Source organism: Electrophorus electricus, chromosome 16 (genome assembly GCF_013358815.1).
Source record: "Electrophorus electricus isolate fEleEle1 chromosome 16, fEleEle1.pri, whole genome shotgun sequence".
Lineage (NCBI taxonomy): Eukaryota > Metazoa > Chordata > Actinopteri > Gymnotiformes > Gymnotidae > Electrophorus > Electrophorus electricus.
This window is the reverse complement of record NC_049550.1, coordinates 14,554,303-14,575,367: the sequence shown is the minus strand read 5'-3', so window position 1 is coordinate 14,575,367 and position 21,065 is coordinate 14,554,303. Positions and strand designations below refer to the sequence as shown.

The 21,065-nt window shown below is 37.7% G+C and overlaps 2 protein-coding genes across 3 annotated transcripts; both read right to left on the bottom strand.

The window, feature by feature from the left end:
- Positions 1-383: 383 nt before the first annotated feature.
- Positions 384-13,664, bottom strand: LOC113587512 (adhesion G protein-coupled receptor E3-like). 2 transcript variants are annotated; one of them, XM_035534547.1, is made up of 15 exons: positions 13,631-13,664; positions 13,274-13,480; positions 12,843-12,916; positions 12,556-12,633; positions 11,828-12,014; positions 11,533-11,652; positions 11,146-11,324; positions 10,765-10,923; positions 7,751-7,957; positions 7,109-7,341; positions 6,894-6,960; positions 5,223-5,314; positions 2,173-2,335; positions 1,272-1,367; positions 384-939 (listed from the first exon to the last, which is right to left on the bottom strand). In XM_035534547.1, exons 2-14 carry the CDS (start codon positions 13,302-13,304, stop codon positions 1,287-1,289), a joined length of 1,671 nt encoding a protein of 556 aa, XP_035390440.1. In that variant the 5' UTR covers positions 13,305-13,480; positions 13,631-13,664; the 3' UTR covers positions 384-939; positions 1,272-1,286. The 2 variants fall into 2 exon arrangements, with proteins under 2 accessions (XP_035390440.1, XP_035390439.1); XM_035534546.1 differs by having other exon boundaries at positions 385-1,367.
- Positions 13,394-20,545, bottom strand: LOC118242654. Its single transcript, XM_035534702.1, has 6 exons — positions 20,380-20,545; positions 16,898-16,932; positions 16,550-16,600; positions 14,107-14,274; positions 13,631-13,992; positions 13,394-13,480 (listed from the first exon to the last, which is right to left on the bottom strand). The coding sequence occupies exons 2-6, from the start codon at positions 16,914-16,916 to the stop codon at positions 13,394-13,396; spliced, it is 687 nt and encodes a 228-aa protein (XP_035390595.1). The 5' UTR covers positions 16,917-16,932; positions 20,380-20,545.
- Positions 20,546-21,065: the final 520 nt, after the last annotated feature.

Here is a 21,065-nt window from a genome sequence, read left to right as displayed (position 1 = left end):
TGTTATCATCTCAGTGTGACTGCTCTGGCTACAGAAAGATAAATATATAAACAAAAATAAATTCACCTTCCTGATTCTCCCGAGAGTATCCAAAGTGTTACATCTCCTTCCTACTTGGTATTCTCCATGATCTCCTTTCCATGTTTCTCCTCCTTTCAAGGTCTTGTTTCTCTTTACATTTACACAAGTTTCTTTACATTCAGTGTCAAAGTCAACATAGTGATTTGAAGCTGAATGGTTTGAATTACTTGCGTGAGGGCAGCTACTTTCAATGCACTGATGCATAGACAATATAATCTTTTAGATTTTGGTGCATAATGGATTTATGATATATGGAAATACAACAGCAAGAAGAACAACAAGAGCATTAATACATTTTATTTTATGTTTCACTACTTTAAGTAAAGTGTGATGCTGGCAGCACAGAGGGAGCAAGAGGCAAGTTTGCTAGAAAGTGCTCATTATATATTTTGTATATACATACAAGATCATGAAGACAATTAAACAAAAGATAACAAACAGATTTTGAAGATCATGATCACTGTAAAATCTTTACAAAACTCTTTTTGAAGCTTTACTGATGGACAGATGATACCTCCTTACCTTAGTTGTGTGTCAATTACATTTATTTACGTTTATTTATTTTGTGCTTGTATAGCTTTACTTTATTCACATAATCTATTGTATACTATCAAAACTGTAAAATATCCAGATCCACCACAATACCAGGGAGGGACCATGTATATTTTGTACAAAGACAATAAAATTACTTTTCACACACACTTAAAAAAAAAGATTGCGATCACTCTCATCCTGGTGGGAGTGTGAGAGGATTCTGCTAGCTTCCTGCTGTACACTGCTAATAGACCTTTTGGGATAAGACAGAGAAGAGAGTGCTGCACTAATCCCATCACCTCGACACACTAGTGGAAGAAGTTTCTATAAGAATAAGAGAACATTGCAGACTTTAGAAATATTAGACCTATAGCAGAGTGGGGAATCACATTACATTGGTCCTCTGGGTAAAAGCATCTAGGTTATTTAAACTATTATTTAACTTTTTGCTTCTAATGTGAAACATTTTATTTTCAATATTTGAAAATGTCCAAAAGCTGTATATTGTTTCACAGGTTCCCTGTTCAATGCTTCATGTAACAGCTTGATTGTATGGAGAGTAAATGAGAATTTGAGTGTATGGAGACTAAATGAGAATTTGTTCTCAGTCACATAATAAAATGTAATAAAATGCTGACAGAATTTGTAAGACCCACAGACAAATTATGTAATCATGTCATCTGGACTTCTGTTATGGTGCTTTCACTGGGGATAAACAAAACACCAATCAACTTCTTGTACTGTTGTCTGACCTGGAAATAGATGAGACAGGGAGCAGGCAACATCATTCAACATGTTACGTTGCATCACTAGACTGGTTTTATCAGTAGACTGACAAATATATGCCACTCATAATCTGAAATCAGATGAAATTTTAGCCCTCCCTCTGTATTCACTGGACTGATTTACAAGTAAGCAAAATATTAAGACAAACTAATTTAGCATATAAGAGACAGGTTTTTGCTTCACAGTGTTATAAGTCTAAGTAATTTGGTGAAAAGGTATGTCAACAGCATGAAAAGAGGAGGATACCAGCACAGATTGAATGGCATGGACTGAGGAAGTCAACACATATTTTTGTGAGAAAATATGAGAGGTAATACATTTAATTTTCATAGGAAAGAGGGATGAAAATGACAAAAAAAGAGTGCAGGCTACAATGTCCTGGAATTTTAGGTGGCATGTCCAGAAAAATGGTAATAAATCTAGTAGAATGCAACTCTTTGGCTTAACATAAAGTTTAAATAAACTGAACTTGATGTGAATTAAAAAGATGCTACAAATTTGATAAGTAATGTTTCCATTCGGTGCAGAGCTGTAACTAGGATAATCTGGGCAAAAATAAATACTATCCCCTCACAAACTCCTGTGGTCTTTTTCCTTGCTCCGTTAAAAAGTGAACAGTTCTCTGGAATATTCAGTTGTGTATGGTTTCCCCACTGCTAGACATCAAATCAGCTCTGAGTAAGTAAGAAATGGATGCTGCATTGTAGTGACACGTGACAGATTTGTAAGTGAGACAGCCAAGTCTCTTAAACACAGCAGGTGATGACTGACCTCTTGGTTGAGGACACAGTGGACCAGGAAGATGAAGGTGCCCTGCTGGGAGTTGAGGACCAGGAAGAGGATCTCCACCACCTTACTGCTGCTTGTGAATGGCCCCAGGATCCAGGGACATCCCAGGATGATACACTGGGCTATGGTTTTAAATGCAATGGTCCTAAAGACAGAGAGACATAGAGAAAGAAAGAGAGAGAGAGAGAGCAATTATTAGCTTATAATTTTATCCATTACTAAAATATCCTCTACTACAGAGTAACTAAACTATTAACTATTAATTATAGTGTCATTAACATAGTAAAATGTATAAAAAGACCCCTGATACATAATGAAAACCAGTATCAGTCTGCACAGCGTAAGCACAGAGTATATACAGAATATCAAACTATTTGTCACATTCGCCCCTCCCTCCTCTGTTTAGTTATTGGTTTTGTTTCCTTGTGCTTCCTTGTTTTGGTTTCTGTGGGTTCCACCCCCGGTTAGTATCTCCACATTATTTCTATTACATGTGTCTTGTTTGTCCTAGTTACTCTCTGTATATAACCCTCATGTGGTCATTTTGTCTTTGTGCAGTCTCGTTTACTCATGTTACATCGCGGAGCCATTTGTCATAGTGTTTGTTTCTCTGGTTTGTTGGATCTCTGCCAGTTTTTGGATTGCTCTCTTTGCCTGTTCTCCATCTGTTTTGTTTGTTTCATTGACTGATTTCTGGATTTTATCCCTGGCTTTCACTTTAAATTATGTCTGTGCAATTCACTTTTTCTCTAATAAAGCTGCAATCAGCTGACAAAAAGCAACTCCATCTCTGTACGTGCTGGGATTGTTACACTATTGCTACTCAATATGCTATACTGTAATTAATGGTATTGTTACACTGTAATTGTAACAGTGACTATGTCAAATGTTACTGATTGTTTTATTCTAAATATGAACTATATGATATCCAAATGTTACAATATAATGTGCTGTCTTCCTCTACCTGCAGCCTTCTTGGTCTTGACCATCATACTGAGTGGGGGAGATGTAGTAGGAGCTGCAGCTCTTGCTCCTGCAGTTAAACCTAAGGTAACCCCAACACCCCTCACAGAAGGTCAAGATGCTTTGGAATGCTAGTCCCTGCTTTACTGCCTGACCGGACTTTCAACCCTGGCACAACCCACTCTGACCAGAACTCTTTTGGCTCTACTAAAAAGGGCACTCCACTGCCTTGTCAGGTCTTCAAAGCGACTTTGTAAGGAATGTTTATTACTCTGCAAGGACACGTGGCCCAAAACTTAATGACCCAAGATCTGGGCTGAGGCACTAATAGAACATAAATACTCTGCTGGGAATTTAAGGATTTCTTCACAATCCAGAATGCATAGATCAGGAAAATTGGAATTTGGAATTTGACCTTTCCCATACGAAAGTTTTTCTCGCAAGCATGGCAACGAGACCAGATTTATAAATGGATAATAACGTCATTGAATTTCCATGAGTACAACAAGATTTTATAGTTGATACTGACTGTAAAGACAATGGATCCATAGTGCCTCTCAGTGACTATAACAGACTGCCCCATCTGGACTTATTAACCATGTATGGCCAACAATGCATTGTGATATACATAACATTCTCAGTACAACCTCAATTCTGAGTGAGATCGAACTAGCTATCATCGCCGAACTGTTATGAAACCCGCTCTCACTAAATTTGCTAACTTCATGAAATTATTATATCCATTCCTAAACCCTTTAATTCTATTGTTTGCATACTACCCTTTATACGTGTGTTACTTAGTGATTACTTCCACATCTCAAGTATAATAGACATAGGAAGCTTGTTTAAATTAATTATACTAGGACAGTACAATATGTTTGTAATAATCATGCTTTCTATCTTTCTCTATCTTTCTCTTCTGTGCTCTTATATCTGTATTTTCCATTAATATGCTATCTCAAGGTGTTTAGCACGTTGCACTACCCAGCGATATTTCTGTCCAGGTTAATATTTCCTCCCCTCATTAGTCCATATAATAACAGGAATCTCCTCTGTAACGCTGCTGGCCCGAGTGCCGCAGTGCGCGGGGCAGGACGCACAGACCTCCTCGATCATGTGGGACATTTATTAACATGAAACACACACTACACGACAGGCACTCACAAACATTGACAGTGAACATGATTACACGGTTTTACATTTAGCAAAGTACACACTAACAAAGGTGATCACACAAACACAGACGTTACGGCTATCGCAAATAGTTACAATGACGGATGTTGACGTTAAACGACTTACGTAGCGACAATGACCAACAAACAAAGTTCATGTGGACATGGGTTTAAATAGACCCAGCAACGCTTGACAAAGCCTGTGCACATGTGTGCAATTTCAGGGGGGTGCGGTTACTAAACAGATAAACAATACACCTGTGGATTCCCCGCACGCGGCGGACCGTGCCACGTGACAACCTGTATTATGAGGAAGGAGCAGTGCGTGACATCCTCCCTTTCAGGCAACCTTCCAGTAGTTAGATTTGTTTGCTCTTTGGGTAGGATAGTCTTATCTTAGTTAGCACCATAGCTAATCAGTTCTCTGGCTTACACTGAAGTTCTACCCCTATGATTTGTGTTCTTTCCTTTTGTTGGTTTGTTTATTATTATTATTAGTAGTAGTATTTGATTTATTTCCTTTATCTCTACATTCCCCTTTCATTTATCCCACAGCTGTCATTCATTAGAGAGTCTGTACACCTGAGTCTGCTATAGTAGCCTATAACACCTGTCTCACAACATCAATAATTTGCTTATTCATTAATCAATAAACTTCACATTTATTCATCAAATATACTTGGCAGGTGTATTTGAATCAGTGGTATTTGGTCACTGCACAAAATATGAACTAATCGAGAAATGAGACTGACGTTAATAAATCTTCGGTATTTCACAGGTATTAGTTGATTGTTTTTCCCTATGTGTATAGGGCAGTGCCCCCTTCCAATAATTCATAAAATTATGCATTTTTGATACACAATATAATGTGCTTAAAAATAATGTGTGGTTTGTTACCTCATCTGTTTAATCTGGGAAACGTCACTGTTCAGGCGTGTCAGAGCGGCCCTGATACTGAAGATGATTAAGCTGAACAGGATCGTGTTGCACTGTAATTGCAATGAAACATTATTGAGTTAATACTACAGAAGTGTAACCAAATCACACTAATCAAACCAAAAGAATTATTTTTTCCAGTATTCCACAGTACCTACTGACTATTTAATTCAGGTAAAGCGAAAGTAAGTACAAAGTATTGGTTAAAACTGTTCATCCCTAGTTTAGGTGATGATCACAAAATTTTACAATAATGCTAGCTTTGAATTTAGATTTATTTAAAATAAATATTACAATAAAATAAATATATTCAATAGTTTTATTGTACAGGAAATGCAAAATAGATTCAATTCAAATTTGTGTAAAATGGTAGAAGTAGCCAGTTGCTTGTGGCTAAGATCAGTCAGTAGAACTTTACTGATAATTGGTCAAATCAAACACATAGTCAAAGCCCAATGGGAAGTCAGGACTGGCACAAGATAAATCACAAACCAAGGGGACATCCAGAGAGAAAGAAAAATAGTTGAAAAGCCATTGAGCAAAAAAGACATTGAAAAAGTCAAAAGGGCAAACTGGGACAAACCACCCAGTATGCTCAGTGGCAATACCGCACTATGAAGGAATGGAAGTGTCACGAATGGCCACCCTCCTGGTGTCCCTGTTGTCAGGGTTTCCCTGTCGTCTCTTTTCCTGTACTCCCTCGTTCCGCTCCTTAGTTTCACTTTCTCCGCCTCTCATCTGTTCCTTGATTCCAGTCCTTGTTTTGGTTCTCCCAGTTCTCACGTTCACCTGAGTCTGTTTAGTGCCTAGTGGTCCTGATTATTGAAGCCCTGTATTTTTGGCTCCCAGGTGGTTGGTTATGTTGGGAAGTCTGCTTTGTTCTGTGGTGTTTAAATTCCACTCGCTACATTGTCGTCACTCTTGCTTTTCCATTTGTCTGGTTCATGTGTTGTTCTACCTCTACGTGTTCCCCTTGCCCCTGTTCATTTTGCCCTCAGTGATTGTGTTTTTCCTCATTTAATAAACCGCACCCCTGTACCTCTCGCCTGTTCCTATGGGACTCATTACAGGAAGTAAACAGTATTTAAGGGTGAGGTGAAAATTAGAAACATGTGATACATATTCAGGGAATGTTGACCTGAAAAGGTTCCTGATTGTAAACCAAAAGATTGGTTTTAGCTTGAAAAAGTAGGTACCTGGTTGCCTTGTATTTTGGAGTTAACTGTGCCTTCAATACTAGGTTAACAAAATGATATGTTTTATATTCTGTTTTATAATTAAAGTTCGAATTGCATTTCAAAATCTTAAGGCAGACAGATTACTCGTTTTTGTTTTCAGGTGGAATGAGCATCTTGATCGTCTGCAATGTCCCCTGGACTGTGTGGGGTTAAAAGCTTAAAGCTGCAAAGCATGTCCATGAAATACATTTAGATGTAGTACTTGCTATCATTTTATCAAACTAAATAATTAACCACTACTTTGGCACATGTACCAAACCCTAATCTAGTTAATACTTAGATCTTGAGGGACTGTGAATAATTAAGGTTATCAGGGAGGGGGAGAGGCTTCAGAAAGCATAATAAATGCTCCATCATTTAAAGGCCATTGTGGAATCAGTTCATCAGCACTTACTGCAAGAATGAAATAAACTGGACCCAGGAAACTCCAGATGAAACCCCTGTCCTCCTTAAGCCAGCATCTACAGAGGAAAGAACAGACAACAGAAACAGCTGTCTGATGTTCTTACTATGAAAACACATCAGTAGACCTGACTAGATAAAGGTACCATATTTAACTCTCTCCTCCTCAACCTGATTAAACTTCCTCCAAATGCTCTCCACACTCACTTGTCACTTCCATATCCATTAGGCCCCAGTGCTGCAGACATGCCCACCACAATCAAAGAACTCCCATATCCAATCACAATCAAACACCTCATTATAAGTGCCTCCTTCTGCTTTGATCTGATCTTTGATAGGCTCTTTACAGTGATAAAGAGAAGCACAGCCTCAATGAACATCCACACAAACGCAGAGAGAAAGAGGAAGTGCAGAACACCTGCCAACAGTGCACACACCAGCTGAGAGAGAGAGAGAGAGAGAGAGAGAGAGAGAGAGAGAGAAATAATTACAAAACAATGCTATTATAATTTGTGTTTCCAGTTTATCTATATATATATATATATATATATATATATATATATATATATATATATATATATATATATATATATATATATATATATCACATTGTTATGTAAACTGTTGAAATCACATTATGAAACTCTAAACTCAAAAAAGAAAGTAATCAGGCTACCAAAAATTAAGTAAACTTAAAGTAGAAAGTGAACATAATTTATATCTAAATTATTGGTCTGTTAACTTTTTGAGGTACAATTACTCAAAAACTGTAAGGTTGCTGGGTTACTTGTTTTTTAAAATCTGAAACATAAATAATATTTTACAGTCTATGTGGATAATTGTGCTCACCTGTTTGGGTTGTATGTACTGCAGGAAGTGTTGTGTGAGCAGGAAGAGGAGGTGAGCCAGCAGTAGGCTTATACACAGGTTGATCAGAGCAGGGTTTGTCACTCTCGGGTTCCCACGGAAAATGGCAAAGGTCAACAGAGCCAAGCTCAGGAACACCAGCCCTACTGCTACAAATGTCGTATTTAGCAGCACTATGAGTTGATCACTCTAAAAAGAAATGAAACAAAACAACAACAACAACAACAGAAAAACAGCAATCCATCAAATTTCTTAAATATTGTCTGTTTTAAAATGTTGACACTGCAATCAACATGGCACTTCTTGCTCATTATAGAGGAATAGGGGACCTAGGTAGAAATGCTAGGAGTTTCATAACTTGATATACATTGTGTCCATGATATGTGTCTGAACAATGACAATCATCAAATACTAGTGTAAGGGTGCAGACTACGGCCTGACATTCTGCTAGTCTGATATCTGTGGCATGACGTTCATGACATTCATTAACAGTATAAATATGTCACTTCCAACCAGAGACAACCAGGTCTTTGGCTAGCAAATCGTTTCTAGTAAAGGACCGTATAAACTCATATAAAATAATTGTAATGTGCCTTTCTGAAAAGAGGTTAGCAGAAGGCAGTACTGCATCTGCTCTCAATGAACAGGGTCAGGGTTAGGGCATTATGTCTTGGTGAAGAACAGGCTCAGGGTTAGGGTATTATGTCTTGGTGATGAACAGGGTCAGGATTAGGGTATTATGTCTTGGTGATGAACAGGGTCAGGATTAGGGTATTATGTCTTGGTGATGAACAGGGTCAGGGTTAGGGTATTATGTCTTGGTGATGAACAGGGTCAGGGTTAGGGTATTATGTCTTGGTGATGAACAGGGTCAGGATTAGGGTATTATGTCTTGGTGATGAACAGGCTCAGGGTTAGGGTATTATGTCTTGGGGATGAACAGGGTCAGGGTCTTTTCAATACTTGCATTTTATGTTGAAAACATGCTTATAGAATCCTTCTTTTAATAATTTGCAGATCTTCAAAATATTGTGCAAAGTTCATCGATGACTTTTTTGAAATACTGTAACATTTCCTGTGACTGACAAGTTTTATCATAAGTGATGATTTTAAAGTCCACATAATACCAAAGAACTTTCTGTTTTATTTGAAATGGTTGGTATTTTGAAGCATATTGGTGACCTGCAGAACCAGATTCTAGATTTACTCATTTCTAAGTTTCTCAACATTTCTTACATTATTGTTAAGGATTTGGCATTTTTTGTGTTTTCTTTGACATACTGATCTTTCTAGATCCTTAGTCCAGCTATGCTTTGTTTCAAAAAATGTACATAAATGAGAGTACATGTGATAAATTCATAAAGACTACAGCTGTGTCACCATCCACAAGAGCAGACTCCACTGATGTCTCCTAGATCACTTCAACTTGAACATTTTAATTGTCATGGATGCTTTTGCCCTGTTAAAACCTACAATGACTAAGGTTAAACAGAAAGCTCCAAGGAGAAACGTCATGATAAAGAGAGTACAGAACAGCTGGGTATAAGTGGAGAAACAACAAACAATCAATTACAACACCTATATACAAAGCCTTTCTACTTTAATCAACTACAACACCTATAAACAAAACCTTTCTACTTTAATCTTGTGTTAGGTGGAGCTAGACAGTTTCTTCTCTCTAAGTTGATGGAAACATGAAAAATACCCACATTCTGTTTGTCATGGAAGAAAAGCTAACAATGCCCTAAAGCAGATAATCACATATCTCCTCTCCAGTAATGAATTTGTGATTATACTGTGATTATACGATCAATACCTCACCGTCAAATAATGAGACAATGCAATGCCACCCCAGAACAAACCAGTTATTAATATAAATGACCTTAAAATACTTAAACCATCTTAAACCATCTGCATATTGTCTTGATACTAATAAATGACTTTATCAAAAACAAATTTAAATCTGTAACTGCTGATCTGCTTCAACAAGTTAATGTATTATGCCTATTCAGCCATATTCCATAAATGACTGAAAACCGATGCAATTAGGCTACTGTTGAAAATGAAAACTCTTGATGTTTCATTACTTAACAACTATAGCACTGTCTCAGATCTTTCTTTTATAAGTGACATAATAGAGAAAGTAGTGTATAATCAACTAAACAAATTTTTAAATGTAATTTGTCATCTTCACAATTTCCAATCAGGTTTCTGCCCACACCATAGCAAAGAGACTGCCCTAATTAAGGTACTAAATTATAAAAGCCCCTATACTGGCTCGTAAGTATTACTAGATCTTGGTGCTACATTTGACACTGTAGAGCAAAAAGTACTTTTGGCAGGAAAACTGAATAAGGCTATCAGGAACTGTCCTCCAATTATTTGGGATTTATTTAGAAAGTATTATTTAGTAAGTATTTATTTATTATTTTGTCAGGATTGGGAGTTATGAATCTGACAGGAGAGCTGTAACCTGGAATCCTCAGGGATTAATTCTGGGCCCCATTTTATTCAATCTATATATGCTCCCATCAAATTCTACAACACACACACTCACACACACACACACACACACACACACACACATAATTTCACAAATATTTCACAGATATACTTGGCTTTCTCATTGGCTGATTACACCCTAAATTTAGTCCACATCTTTTTAGGGATCTAAAAACTAAACTAAAACTAAAAACACCTAGTCATAAATCTAGCAGGTATTATAAGTGTAGATCTCCCTTTTACAAGCCACAATTAATTAATCACCAAAATATCTTTCTATCATCTTAAGTATACAGCCAAAATCAAAAATGTAATGTCCCAATGAGCATTGTGAATTTCAACAACCCTTGAGTAGGCCACTTTCAACCACCAGAGAAAGGTACAGAGTAGCATGGAAGAAAGCATGGGCAATCAGCCATTCCTGTCCTCTTGGCTCTTTAAGAAATGATTGAAATGATTTCACTTTTGTGAAGTGTGATCCGTCATTCCTTTACCTGAGTTGGGTTGATCTGCATGATGAGGGCGAAGGTTGAGAGGTGATCACAGGAGCAAACACTGTGACTGCTGTTGGTCTTGATAAGTGTACAGCCATCTACAACCCATTCAGTTTCCTTCCAGTAAACACAGGAAGGAATATGATCAGGGTTTAATATCTAGGCAAGAAACAAGGTAGAAAAACGTCTTAGAATACATTAATATCAAATAGTTTGTTAACCAGCAACTCAAATTTTGCTTTACGTCTACAAGAGTCAATTACCCTATTTATTCTTCTTTTGTAACTTTCTAAACAAAAATCAGCACCTCAAATTTCAAGTATTTATTCAGATCAGTTATTCATTATTATCAAAGAATTCAGTTTGAAAAGAATAACTCACCGGAGTGTGTTTCAGGGTGAAGTTCACTGGTTTGTTGAGTGTTTTGTTAGTGGTTTTGGGCAGTGTGGCTGACACCAAAGTGGACATTAACGTTTGTTCCATGTTGGTTTCACTGTTGAAGCTTCTGTTCAGCATACTGGGTATGTTTGTGTAGCTCACAAAGGACACAGCAGCATGTCCTGAAACACATAAAAACAGCAAAGTAAAAAGGGTTGCCTCTAAATTATTATTATTATTGTTGTTGTTGTTGTTGTTGTTGTTGTTGTTGTTGTTGTTGTTTTAAAGTATAGCTATGTATTATGTACCCAAATTATATGACAGGTATATACATATGTTAGGTAGTTAGTATCAAAGTCAATTTGTTTTAAATATTTAAAGACCTTGTACCTTTATTCATTTCACTTTTAGATATCCCAATGAGATCAATTTCCATTTGAGCATCTGCTGTGTTGATCACAGATGTTTTTCCCAAGAAACTATTTGGTCCAACTGCAAGTACGTGTATCTCTGATAGAAAAACATATGTTGGGTACATTAGCTAACATCAAACAGAGTAGCACAGAGTTCTGGTGAAAACAGTATGGAAAGTTTTTTATGCTGCACCCTGAGCAATACAACGCATGCCTTTATGTTTCCTTCCACACCCACTCCCCTTGTAGTTCACATAAATCTGTGTGGTTACCTATATCTGGGAGGGAGATGTTGATAGCATAGCTGGTCTCTGTGATCTTCACCAGTGCAGACACCAGTTTCTCTGTGGTATTCAGCATGGTGTTCAGAGAGGAGACTAGTTCATCCTGATTACTGCTTCCAATGCTAAGTTGTTGATGAGCAGTAGGAATGAACCTTTCCAAAACTTTCTCCACGACCTGCTCAGTAACCAGACTAAAATTACACATATGTAAAGAAATTGTCCACTTTCCTGCTACTGAACTGTCTATTCAGATAATCATTTACAGCTGTGTTACAACCTTAATTCACAACATTCATCAGGTGTGTGTGAGTGTGTCTGTGTAAATAAATAAATAAATAAATTTTAAAAATAATAAAAAACCAATATTTTTAAAAAATAACCTTAAGTTTGAGAAAGGCGTTATATAAATGCTACTACTACTACTTCTACTACTACTACTACTACTAATAATAATAATAATAATAATAATAATAATAATATTAACAACAATAATAATAATAATAATAATAATAATAACAGTGAGAAACATCTAAATAAGAGATTATTGATGATCCTACTTTAACTTACAACAGTGAGAAGTGTGTGAGTAACAGTTTATTGATGAGTTACTTTAATTGAGAATGCCAAGAAGCCTCAGATTCACAACAAAATGGGGAGAAGTGGGTGATTATCAGTTTATTGGTGAGATATTTTTTAGGTTCAGCTTTTATACTCACATTCCTTGTTAACTCTTTAGTACTGAAGTCATCAATCTGGCTTGACAGATTCTTATAACACTCTGCTATGATATTATCCTAAAACAAAAAGCAAGTTCTACAAATATCTTAGGACTTGGATTTTTGCACAGAATTATTAACGATGTTAAAAGTACATTGAAGTCTGAGGTGTAAAAAGGTAATTTGAAGAAGTATGAATCTTGCCACAAATTATATCCCCAGGTTCAGTTTACTGGCTTGCTAATTAACAAAGACTGTTAATTACTCTCTGAATCTCTGATCATTACCCGTGTTTGTCGGTGAGAGAGGTTCTTAGTGTTAGTCCAGTACTGGCAATCCTCAGACACTGTGATATCTGGAACTGAGAAAAGACAGTTCATCATGAAAAAAGGATTGCAAAAGGTACCGATATAACCCTGAATTCCATTATCTACTTCAATAAGTCATTATAATACTTTTAGCATTAACATTTTAAAGTGATACAGAGTGTGTTTTGCAAGATATGGTTCTGAAGGAAGAACTTTAACTCATTTTAACTTGTAAAATGAAACACCTGTAAGTTGTTTGTATGTCCATCATAAAGTGGCTAGTTTTTTTTTCAAGAATATTCAGATTTCAAAACCAGTAATGAGGCAAAGGTGAAAATAATGTGGTATCCCTTTCCATGCCGATATTAATGCCACTGCAGTGAACCTACTATTAAGAAGTATGTGTTAACCTGAAATAGTATAATTGATGGCTGTGGTCATCAAGATGGCAGAGGTTGTATCAGTTGTAACAGATGGAGGGGCATTTGTACAGCCATAAGAGTCTCCTTTGGGCAGGAATCCATCAGGTATTAACAGTCCAGAGTCACACACACAGCTGCCATCATGATTACACTGCGCATGCTCACCACAGGAAGATGCACTGCAGAATGAATGACCTGCAAGTGAATGGAAAATGTTGAAAACAAGAAGAAAAAAAAAACAATCTACTTCATACCTGCTTTAATTTTAAACTTTAAATAGTTTAGATGTGACTTATTTTTGATATGCCACAGAACTGAAATGTGTATTTGCAAACCACTTCTTACTTGTAGAAAAAATTCCAGTAGTTGGGAAGAGATAATAGATAAGAATCCTCCATGACAGGATGCACGGTTTACAATTTGTCTAGTAAGAGAGCATGCAGAACTAGTACTACAAAGTAACATGCAGTTATATAGGTTCTGATTTGAGCTCTGAGATGGTTTGCATGATGTGATTGAATAGGACATATTGGTACCACTATGATTGGCTGAGCAAGTGCCATCTAAAACGTCTCCACCAATACCAAAGACCTGGTACCATCCTTCCTGCAGTTTAAGATCATTCATTGGCCACTCAGCAAAAGAGGTAGAGTTAAAGCCAATATTGCGCCAAGGGTCAGATAGATTCTTACGAAAGATACAAGGATCTGAGAAGCAGAATATTAGAGAGAAGTCAGATTACAAACATTTACATGCACATCCCTATAAATATTACTTATAAAATATTAAACATATCCTCATGAAGATTGGGCAGATATTACCTTCATCAACACATTCTCCCCATTGCTTATCTTTGTCATAGTTATTAGTCGTGCTGCACCAAAAGGTGTTGTGGTAAAATTCCACACATTTGTTGTAAGTTTTTCCATGGTAAATAAAAGGCAGTGTACACGCAGATCCTTTAGCATTGCCATTTATGGTGAAATTATCTAACAGTGAATAGAAAAAAATTCAGATTACATGTTAGCATGTTTATAACAAACAAACAATCTGTAGTCTACCTAAATTCCCAACTTTTAATACTCTGATATCCAAAACTAATTATGAAGCAAAGATTTCAAGACCATTTTTAAAAAAGGTTAAATGGGGGTAAATCAGTTTAATGCTGGATTTGTAAAACCACTGTGTGCTCAAAAAACATATTTCTCTCATTTTTCATGTAACAATATTTTATGGTGTTTGAGTTTTAAATGAGTTTTAAAGTTATAGATGAGCTAAAAAAAAAAATGTGTCTCAGATTTCCACAGGATATTTCAAGGTCACAAAATCCTTTAGAAATTCTAATACCTTGCTAATGTTGCAATGTAACATTTGACTATTAATTCTATCTTATAGTGAGACAAAGAACAAAATGCTTGTATATCTTAAAATCTACCTCAAATGTTATGTTATTATATTTCTTAACTTGCTGCATTGGTTTGAATGTATCTTCTCTCTGAATGTTCAGCTTTAATCTGATCTTCCGGCTCTTCACTGACACTCTAATTTTGGATCATTTCTACTTTGGATAACTATGTCCTTGTTAGAAATGATTGTTTATGGTTGATTAAATTTCACACCTGTGGAAATTGATCAAGTAGCTAAGAATGTTCCTACCATCTATAATAAAAAACTGGATAGCTAATGATCACCGCCATGTCAGTACTTTTGGTGATTGCAATGTGTCTGTTGCTTTTTCTCACTAAATGGCCAACACTTCCGTTCACTGCCTGAACTGTATAAACATTGCGTTATGTTACAGAAAAATAAGCTTACAGCATTTAGTTCCTTATCTTGCTACCTCAATCTGATTGTTACATTGCATCTTAATGCATCTACTTGCATTAAGAAAACAATCAAAGGAATTGCATTAAAGGAAGTATAGGGTAATATAAACATTTATATAAATGTACATTATACAGCATTTTACCTGCACATTCCTAATAGACAAACACTGAATCCTAATTAAAACCCTGATGGAGCGACTCCCGGCACACCAGCCTATTGGGCCATGGCCCCGAAACCAACACCAAATGGCCAAATGAGGTCAGAGGATTGAGCAAACTGACACAGGCTAGCGTGGACAGGACAGAGGGGAGGACAGCAGGAACCAAGACTATGACAGGGACAGGGACAGGCACAGAGACAGGCACACTGACAGGAAGGGGAACAGACACAAAAGTCTTCCTGTTGCTGGTTGAGGCAAGGTCTGGCACATCCAGATGGAGGCGCTCACCGCCAGTTTGGGTGGTGACGGCGTCTTTGTCTTTCTGGCAGATAATCTGGGCAGCATATCTGATGAGGTACCTGCCTTGAGTTCAGGGGCTGACGATGCTTCCATCTCACCAGTCCAGACTGACGAACAGGCACACAGGCCCTGGGACTGTATGCACTAGGTGAGGGAGTGTCCCAAGCCCTTTTTGTGGGAACATGAGGAAGCTCACAGGCTCTAGAGCAACATGTTCTGGGTGGAGCCTTGGATGCTGGGAACTTGCTGTTGGTCCCTGACCCCATATCTGATATGGAACTAGAATCCTCATGGAAGGCCTCTTTGACCTACATGGAAGGTCCTCAGAGTGGTGGGACTCCGCTTCCATCCTGAGGCTATCAAGGTCTTCATAGCTCTCTTACTTGCCTTAGTCCTTGTAATCATCCCAGTAGTCCGTGGGAGCAGGTAGGACCCTGCCGAGTTGGACCCTGGACCGCCAGACCCCCCCAAAATGGCCAGGGGAACTCTTCTCTTCCAGGCCGGTGGGGAGCATACCCACCAGGGTTCCTCCATGCAAACTAGGTTGGGGCAGCTACGTCACTTCCTTCCCTTCTTGGCTTACGCCTTCCTTCAGTGTTCTGTGTATCTGAGATGAAGATGAAGCAAGGCAAAATGCAGAGGCGAGAGACGTTTCCACAGACACAGACATTTATTGTGCACAAAACAGAAACAAAACCAAACACAAAGAACAATAATTGACAGCATACATAATGCAACAAACAGTCTAGCGCACAAAGTGGTAGCTAAAAACACAGCAGGTGTAACACCTAATCGAATAAAAAAGAAGGGGTGTGGCCATGTAGACAAACAGAAGCAAGATATCACACTGACATGGGGAGGAGTCTAGAAGGAGGGGGTCATGCTGTGAAAAAAAAATACTGAAAAAAGTTATTTATTTATTTATAGCACTGACATATTCATTGCCCAGTATATGTATGGATTTAGGCTTTACTCACAGTACATCTCAGTTACGCCAAGTGTAGACAATACTGCAGTAGCAGTGATCCCTGGTGGATAGAGACAGAGTTTACTGAGTATACATCCAAACATCACAATCCAAATATCATCATTTGGCTGAATTCATCTAGTATTTCAGGATGCTCATATTCATGAAAATAAAACTACAGTAACAAACAATTAGAACAGACAAGTAGAATCAAGCACAGGTTTAATCCTAAAACACATCTAGTTGTGCCTCCTGTGTCCTTCAGAACAGCATAAACCTAAATATGTTCCTAAGAAAAGTTCTTATGGACTTAAAACATTTATTCCACCACCAAAAATAGTCAACACAGAGGACTCACATGTCAGAAAGCAGGTCATCTCTCTCCACTGTGGTCTGAGTAGCAATAACAGAAGACAGTGACTGTGGAGAAGCACAGAGCTTAGTGCAGTAGGACACCTACGATTATATCATCAGCACCTTGACCATTGAGAGACCAGCAGGGAGTGCTCAATGGGTAAGTTTGATCCATAACCTTCCACCCATGATCATCTTCAGTTTCAGTTTCCATTACTTTAATGCCTGTAGTGCAGCATGTGGAAGTTTTCAAGTATTGGTGGAGTTTATTTTACTTCTTGGCCACTACAGTGCAGTTTATTCCTTTACCACATAGGGGCAGACATGTCTAATTCATCGCATTCACAAGCAACTGGTACATGCAAGTTAGGCAACAAAGCATGGTTGTAATACATATATCATACAGATAAACTTTAGTCCTATTTAATATGTTAATGTTGATATCTGGAAAGGTTAAAAGGTGCAAACCATTGATTATATGTAAAAATCAATGGTAACACACACACATACACACACACACACACACACACACACACACACACACACACACACACACACACACACACACATATATATATGGGTTAATGCCGATCTGAGGGGCTACCGCAGGTCTGATGGGCTAACTCTGATCTGATAAAGGTAAAAGGTGATATATGCATAGAGATGCACTCTATTTCATTACCTCATACACTTAAATACTTTAATGAAGACCACTTTGTATTATGGATGGTGTCATTTGTAGCAAGTCAGGCAGTGTTATGACAAGAGAGGGGTAGACTCCTCTAATGTGTGATCACACCTGTCACTCTCCACCAGTGAAAAGTACTTTAGTTAATCCCTATCCACTATCTTGTGTAACATCCTATTATGTAGACCAATCATGTTAGGTTACAAGGCTTCTTCAATTTCGAATGCACTGTTATGTCTATGCATTTTCTTTTCAGTGCTTTTGACCTACATGATATTTGGGGCAAACTCTGTGAGGAGAGTTTTAACCACAAAGTATGAAGACTGCCAGTGGTAATGTTTGGTAGACTCAACCAAGCAGTCAATATATTTACAGCATTTGGTAGATACTCTTAGCCAGAACAATATTTATCAGTATGACAGTCGGTGCTCTCCAAGCTCAGAGAATCAAACCCAAGTCCTTAGTGTTACCAGCACCAGGTGATCTACAGAAGCCCAGAGGGCATAGCTAACAATTCATTTATGTGTACTTAACAATTCATGGGTGTATAATTAACAATTCAGGACAGGACTATGGATCAGATCCATCTTAAATTCCATACTTTATATCTTGTTGACTTTTCCTATATATGATTCGGCATCTTGAATGAATAAGTGCAGACCTCAGGCCTCAGAGCGCTATGTCAGAGAAGAATTGTATTTATATACTGTACATTGTGTGTGTGTGTGTGTGTGCGTGTGTGTGTGTGTGTGTGTGTGTGTGTGTGTGTGTTTGTGTGAGAGAGAACTTGTTTTGACTACAGCAAGTTTTAGGACATCAGAGGTCACTTATGGGCTAGAAACTAGAGGAAGTATTTCTGCAGGAATCCATGTACAAAACCTGGCCACACATTAATCAATTCAGATAGGCCATTCTCTGGGAGGTACAGTCTGAGGGATGTGAAACAGTGAACCTTCACTGCGACCATCACTAATCTGAAGAAATCAGAGTCTGGGACCTACTGGTGTGGAGTGGAGACAGTTACAAAAGACACATTTTAAAAGGTGCACCTTCAAGTTTTGGATTGTAAGGAAAATCTGTATGACTCATAATGAGAGGTGTGTCTGTAGCAAAAAAAAAAAAAAAGCAATTCACATGCAATTTAATATAAAGGTGTGTTTTGCTTCAGTCCTACATGTAGCTCCTACAACCCCCAGGACATGGACCAGCACAAAACCTCAGATCTCAGTGGCAGGCAGGTCTCTTCCCACAATGAGTGTAATGGTTTCTCCTGATCAGGATGGACAAATCAGCACTTTACCCTTGCCAGAAGGAAATGTGGGTTTTAATTAGCCTCTTGTGTCATATGTGGGAGAATATACTCAGTGATGGACACAGTTTGTATGTCTTTCACTCTTTTAGTGCTCACAGATACTTCATGGTATGCTCCTCTTTTTCTGAGTGTTGCAGCCATCATGTCAATAGTGGCCCTGCTCACTATTTGCACCCTTAGAAAGAGACACACTGAAACGTACCATGTAGGTAATTACTCATGAATAAACCACCAACACACAGATGTGTATGGAGTAAATATTATTTTGAAATCACTGTTCACAGTTCTCTAGCTGTTGTGTATGTTAACCCCAATGAGACAAGAAATGACATTTCTTGAACATTGTGCATTCCAAACAGTATAACACCAGTTTTTTTATATAACATTTTCATATCCTATTTATGCATTTGACTACATCTACCATTTTATTAAGCCTTCCACACAGTGATCAGTTATCTCACTCATGCACCAGTACTCGCATGTGCTGACCCAGCAAAACCCTATATATGTCACGTGGATGCAAGCCTAAAGGGCCTAGGTGCAGTCCTCTGTCAGGAGCATCCTGACAGAATTATCCCATACACCAATTAGAGTTTTTTTGCACTGAAATGGGCTGTTGTGGATCAATTTCATGGCTGTCTTTATGGTGAAAAGTTTACATTGAGGAATGATAATAATCCTCTCATGTATGTACTGACAAGTGCAAGGGCTCTCTGCACTGGCCACCTATGATTTCACCATTCAGTACGACCCACACAACATAATATGTTGCAGACTTACTGAATGAATGAATGAATGAATGAATGAATGAATGAATGAATGGAAAGAGATCTTACCAGCAGTTGTTCAGGATAACTGCCTGTAACCATGTATGATATTTCTGTCTGTAACCATGGTTAAAATTCATCTGATTCACCTAATAAAATTCACCCCAGATTTTAACCTTAAATAAGCATAAATGAAAACATTAAATTCAGGTCAGCATAATGAGCCATTTCCTCTCAAGATGTTGAACTTTTACTAACAGTGTTTGTTAGTTTTCATTTCTTCTTGGGATTCCATTTTGAGTACATTTATGCACACAAGTCATTTTTCTGTAAGGACTGTAGTTCTTGACTGTCACTCTTTTGTTCATAACTCCTAGATCTACTTCACCTCTGGTTCAGTGTTCATAATGATCATTTAGTTGCACATGAACACAAGCACAGACACATACACACAAATTTTTTAATGAATATCTGTTGATATGATGCTACTGTCTTTGGTTGTAATGACCAATTTAACATGCCATGAACAACTATAACATACTTCAAAAACCTCTGCTTTTCCCAACAAGGTTCACTGTAAGCTCATACACGTCAGCAGGAAGACGGATAAATGCTGGCCTCATTTTTATTGACAGAATAATAGAAGGTCAGAGAACTAGCAACAAACCTCTGTCTTTACAGCAGCCAGTGTGCAGCGATAATGTCCAGATCACCCTTACCTTTCACCAAGCGTAGAAGCGTCTTTGGTATTGTAGTATTTTCAGCTGTAACTCCTGGTTATATTCTCAAACCCCATGAGACACAAAAGTCAACAACATGCATGTGAACAAGTGTGTCTTATAAGTACAGAATCACACTTGTGTCACAATAATGGCGATAAACTGCTACGAGTAGCAGTTTCATTGCAACATCCCTCAATTGTCATACCAAGAACTTTAAAATGTAGACATTTGCATAGTGCAAGTCATGCAAATCACACAAGGGCTGTAATGCCTGTCTAAAAAATGTCTCTCCTTTTTCTCTGGAACTCTTGTGTGTTTCAATGTAATTTTAACAACTTTTTTTTTTTCTTGGTCTATTTCCTCTCAAGATGTTGAACTTTTACTAAGAGTATTCGTTAGTTTTCCTTTCTTCTTGGCAGTGTGGAGATATCTTTGGTAGAAAATAAAGAGGCTTAAAAACATTTCATTCACGATTATATCATCAGCACCTTGACCATTGAGAGACCAGCAGGGAGTGCTCAATGGGTAAGTTTGATCCATAACCTTCCACCCATGATCATCTTCAGTTTCAGTTTCCATTACTTTAATGCCTGTAGTGCAGCATGTGGAAGTTTTCAAGTATTGGTGGAGTTTATTTTACTTCTTGGCCACTACAGTGCAGTTTATTCCTTTACCACATAGGG

Coding starts and splice junctions, on each gene's coding strand:
- LOC113587512 (XM_035534547.1), bottom strand. CDS start 13,304: ATGACCACAGCCATCAATTATACTATTTCAG. Junction 11,653..11,827: donor CATCTCCCTCCCAGATATAG/GTAACCACACAG, acceptor TTTTTCTATCAG/AGATACACGTACTTGCAGTT. Junction 7,342..7,750: donor AGTACATACAACCCAAACAG/GTGAGCACAATT, acceptor TCTCTCTCTCAG/CTGGTGTGTGCACTGTTGGC.
- LOC118242654 (XM_035534702.1), bottom strand. Junction 14,275..16,549: donor TGGCGTAACTGAGATGTACT/GTGAGTAAAGCC, acceptor ATTCACTGTTAG/ATAATTTCACCATAAATGGC. Junction 13,481..13,630: donor TACTGGAATTTTTTCTACAA/GTAAGAAGTGGT, acceptor ATTCACTTGCAG/GTCATTCATTCTGCAGTGCA.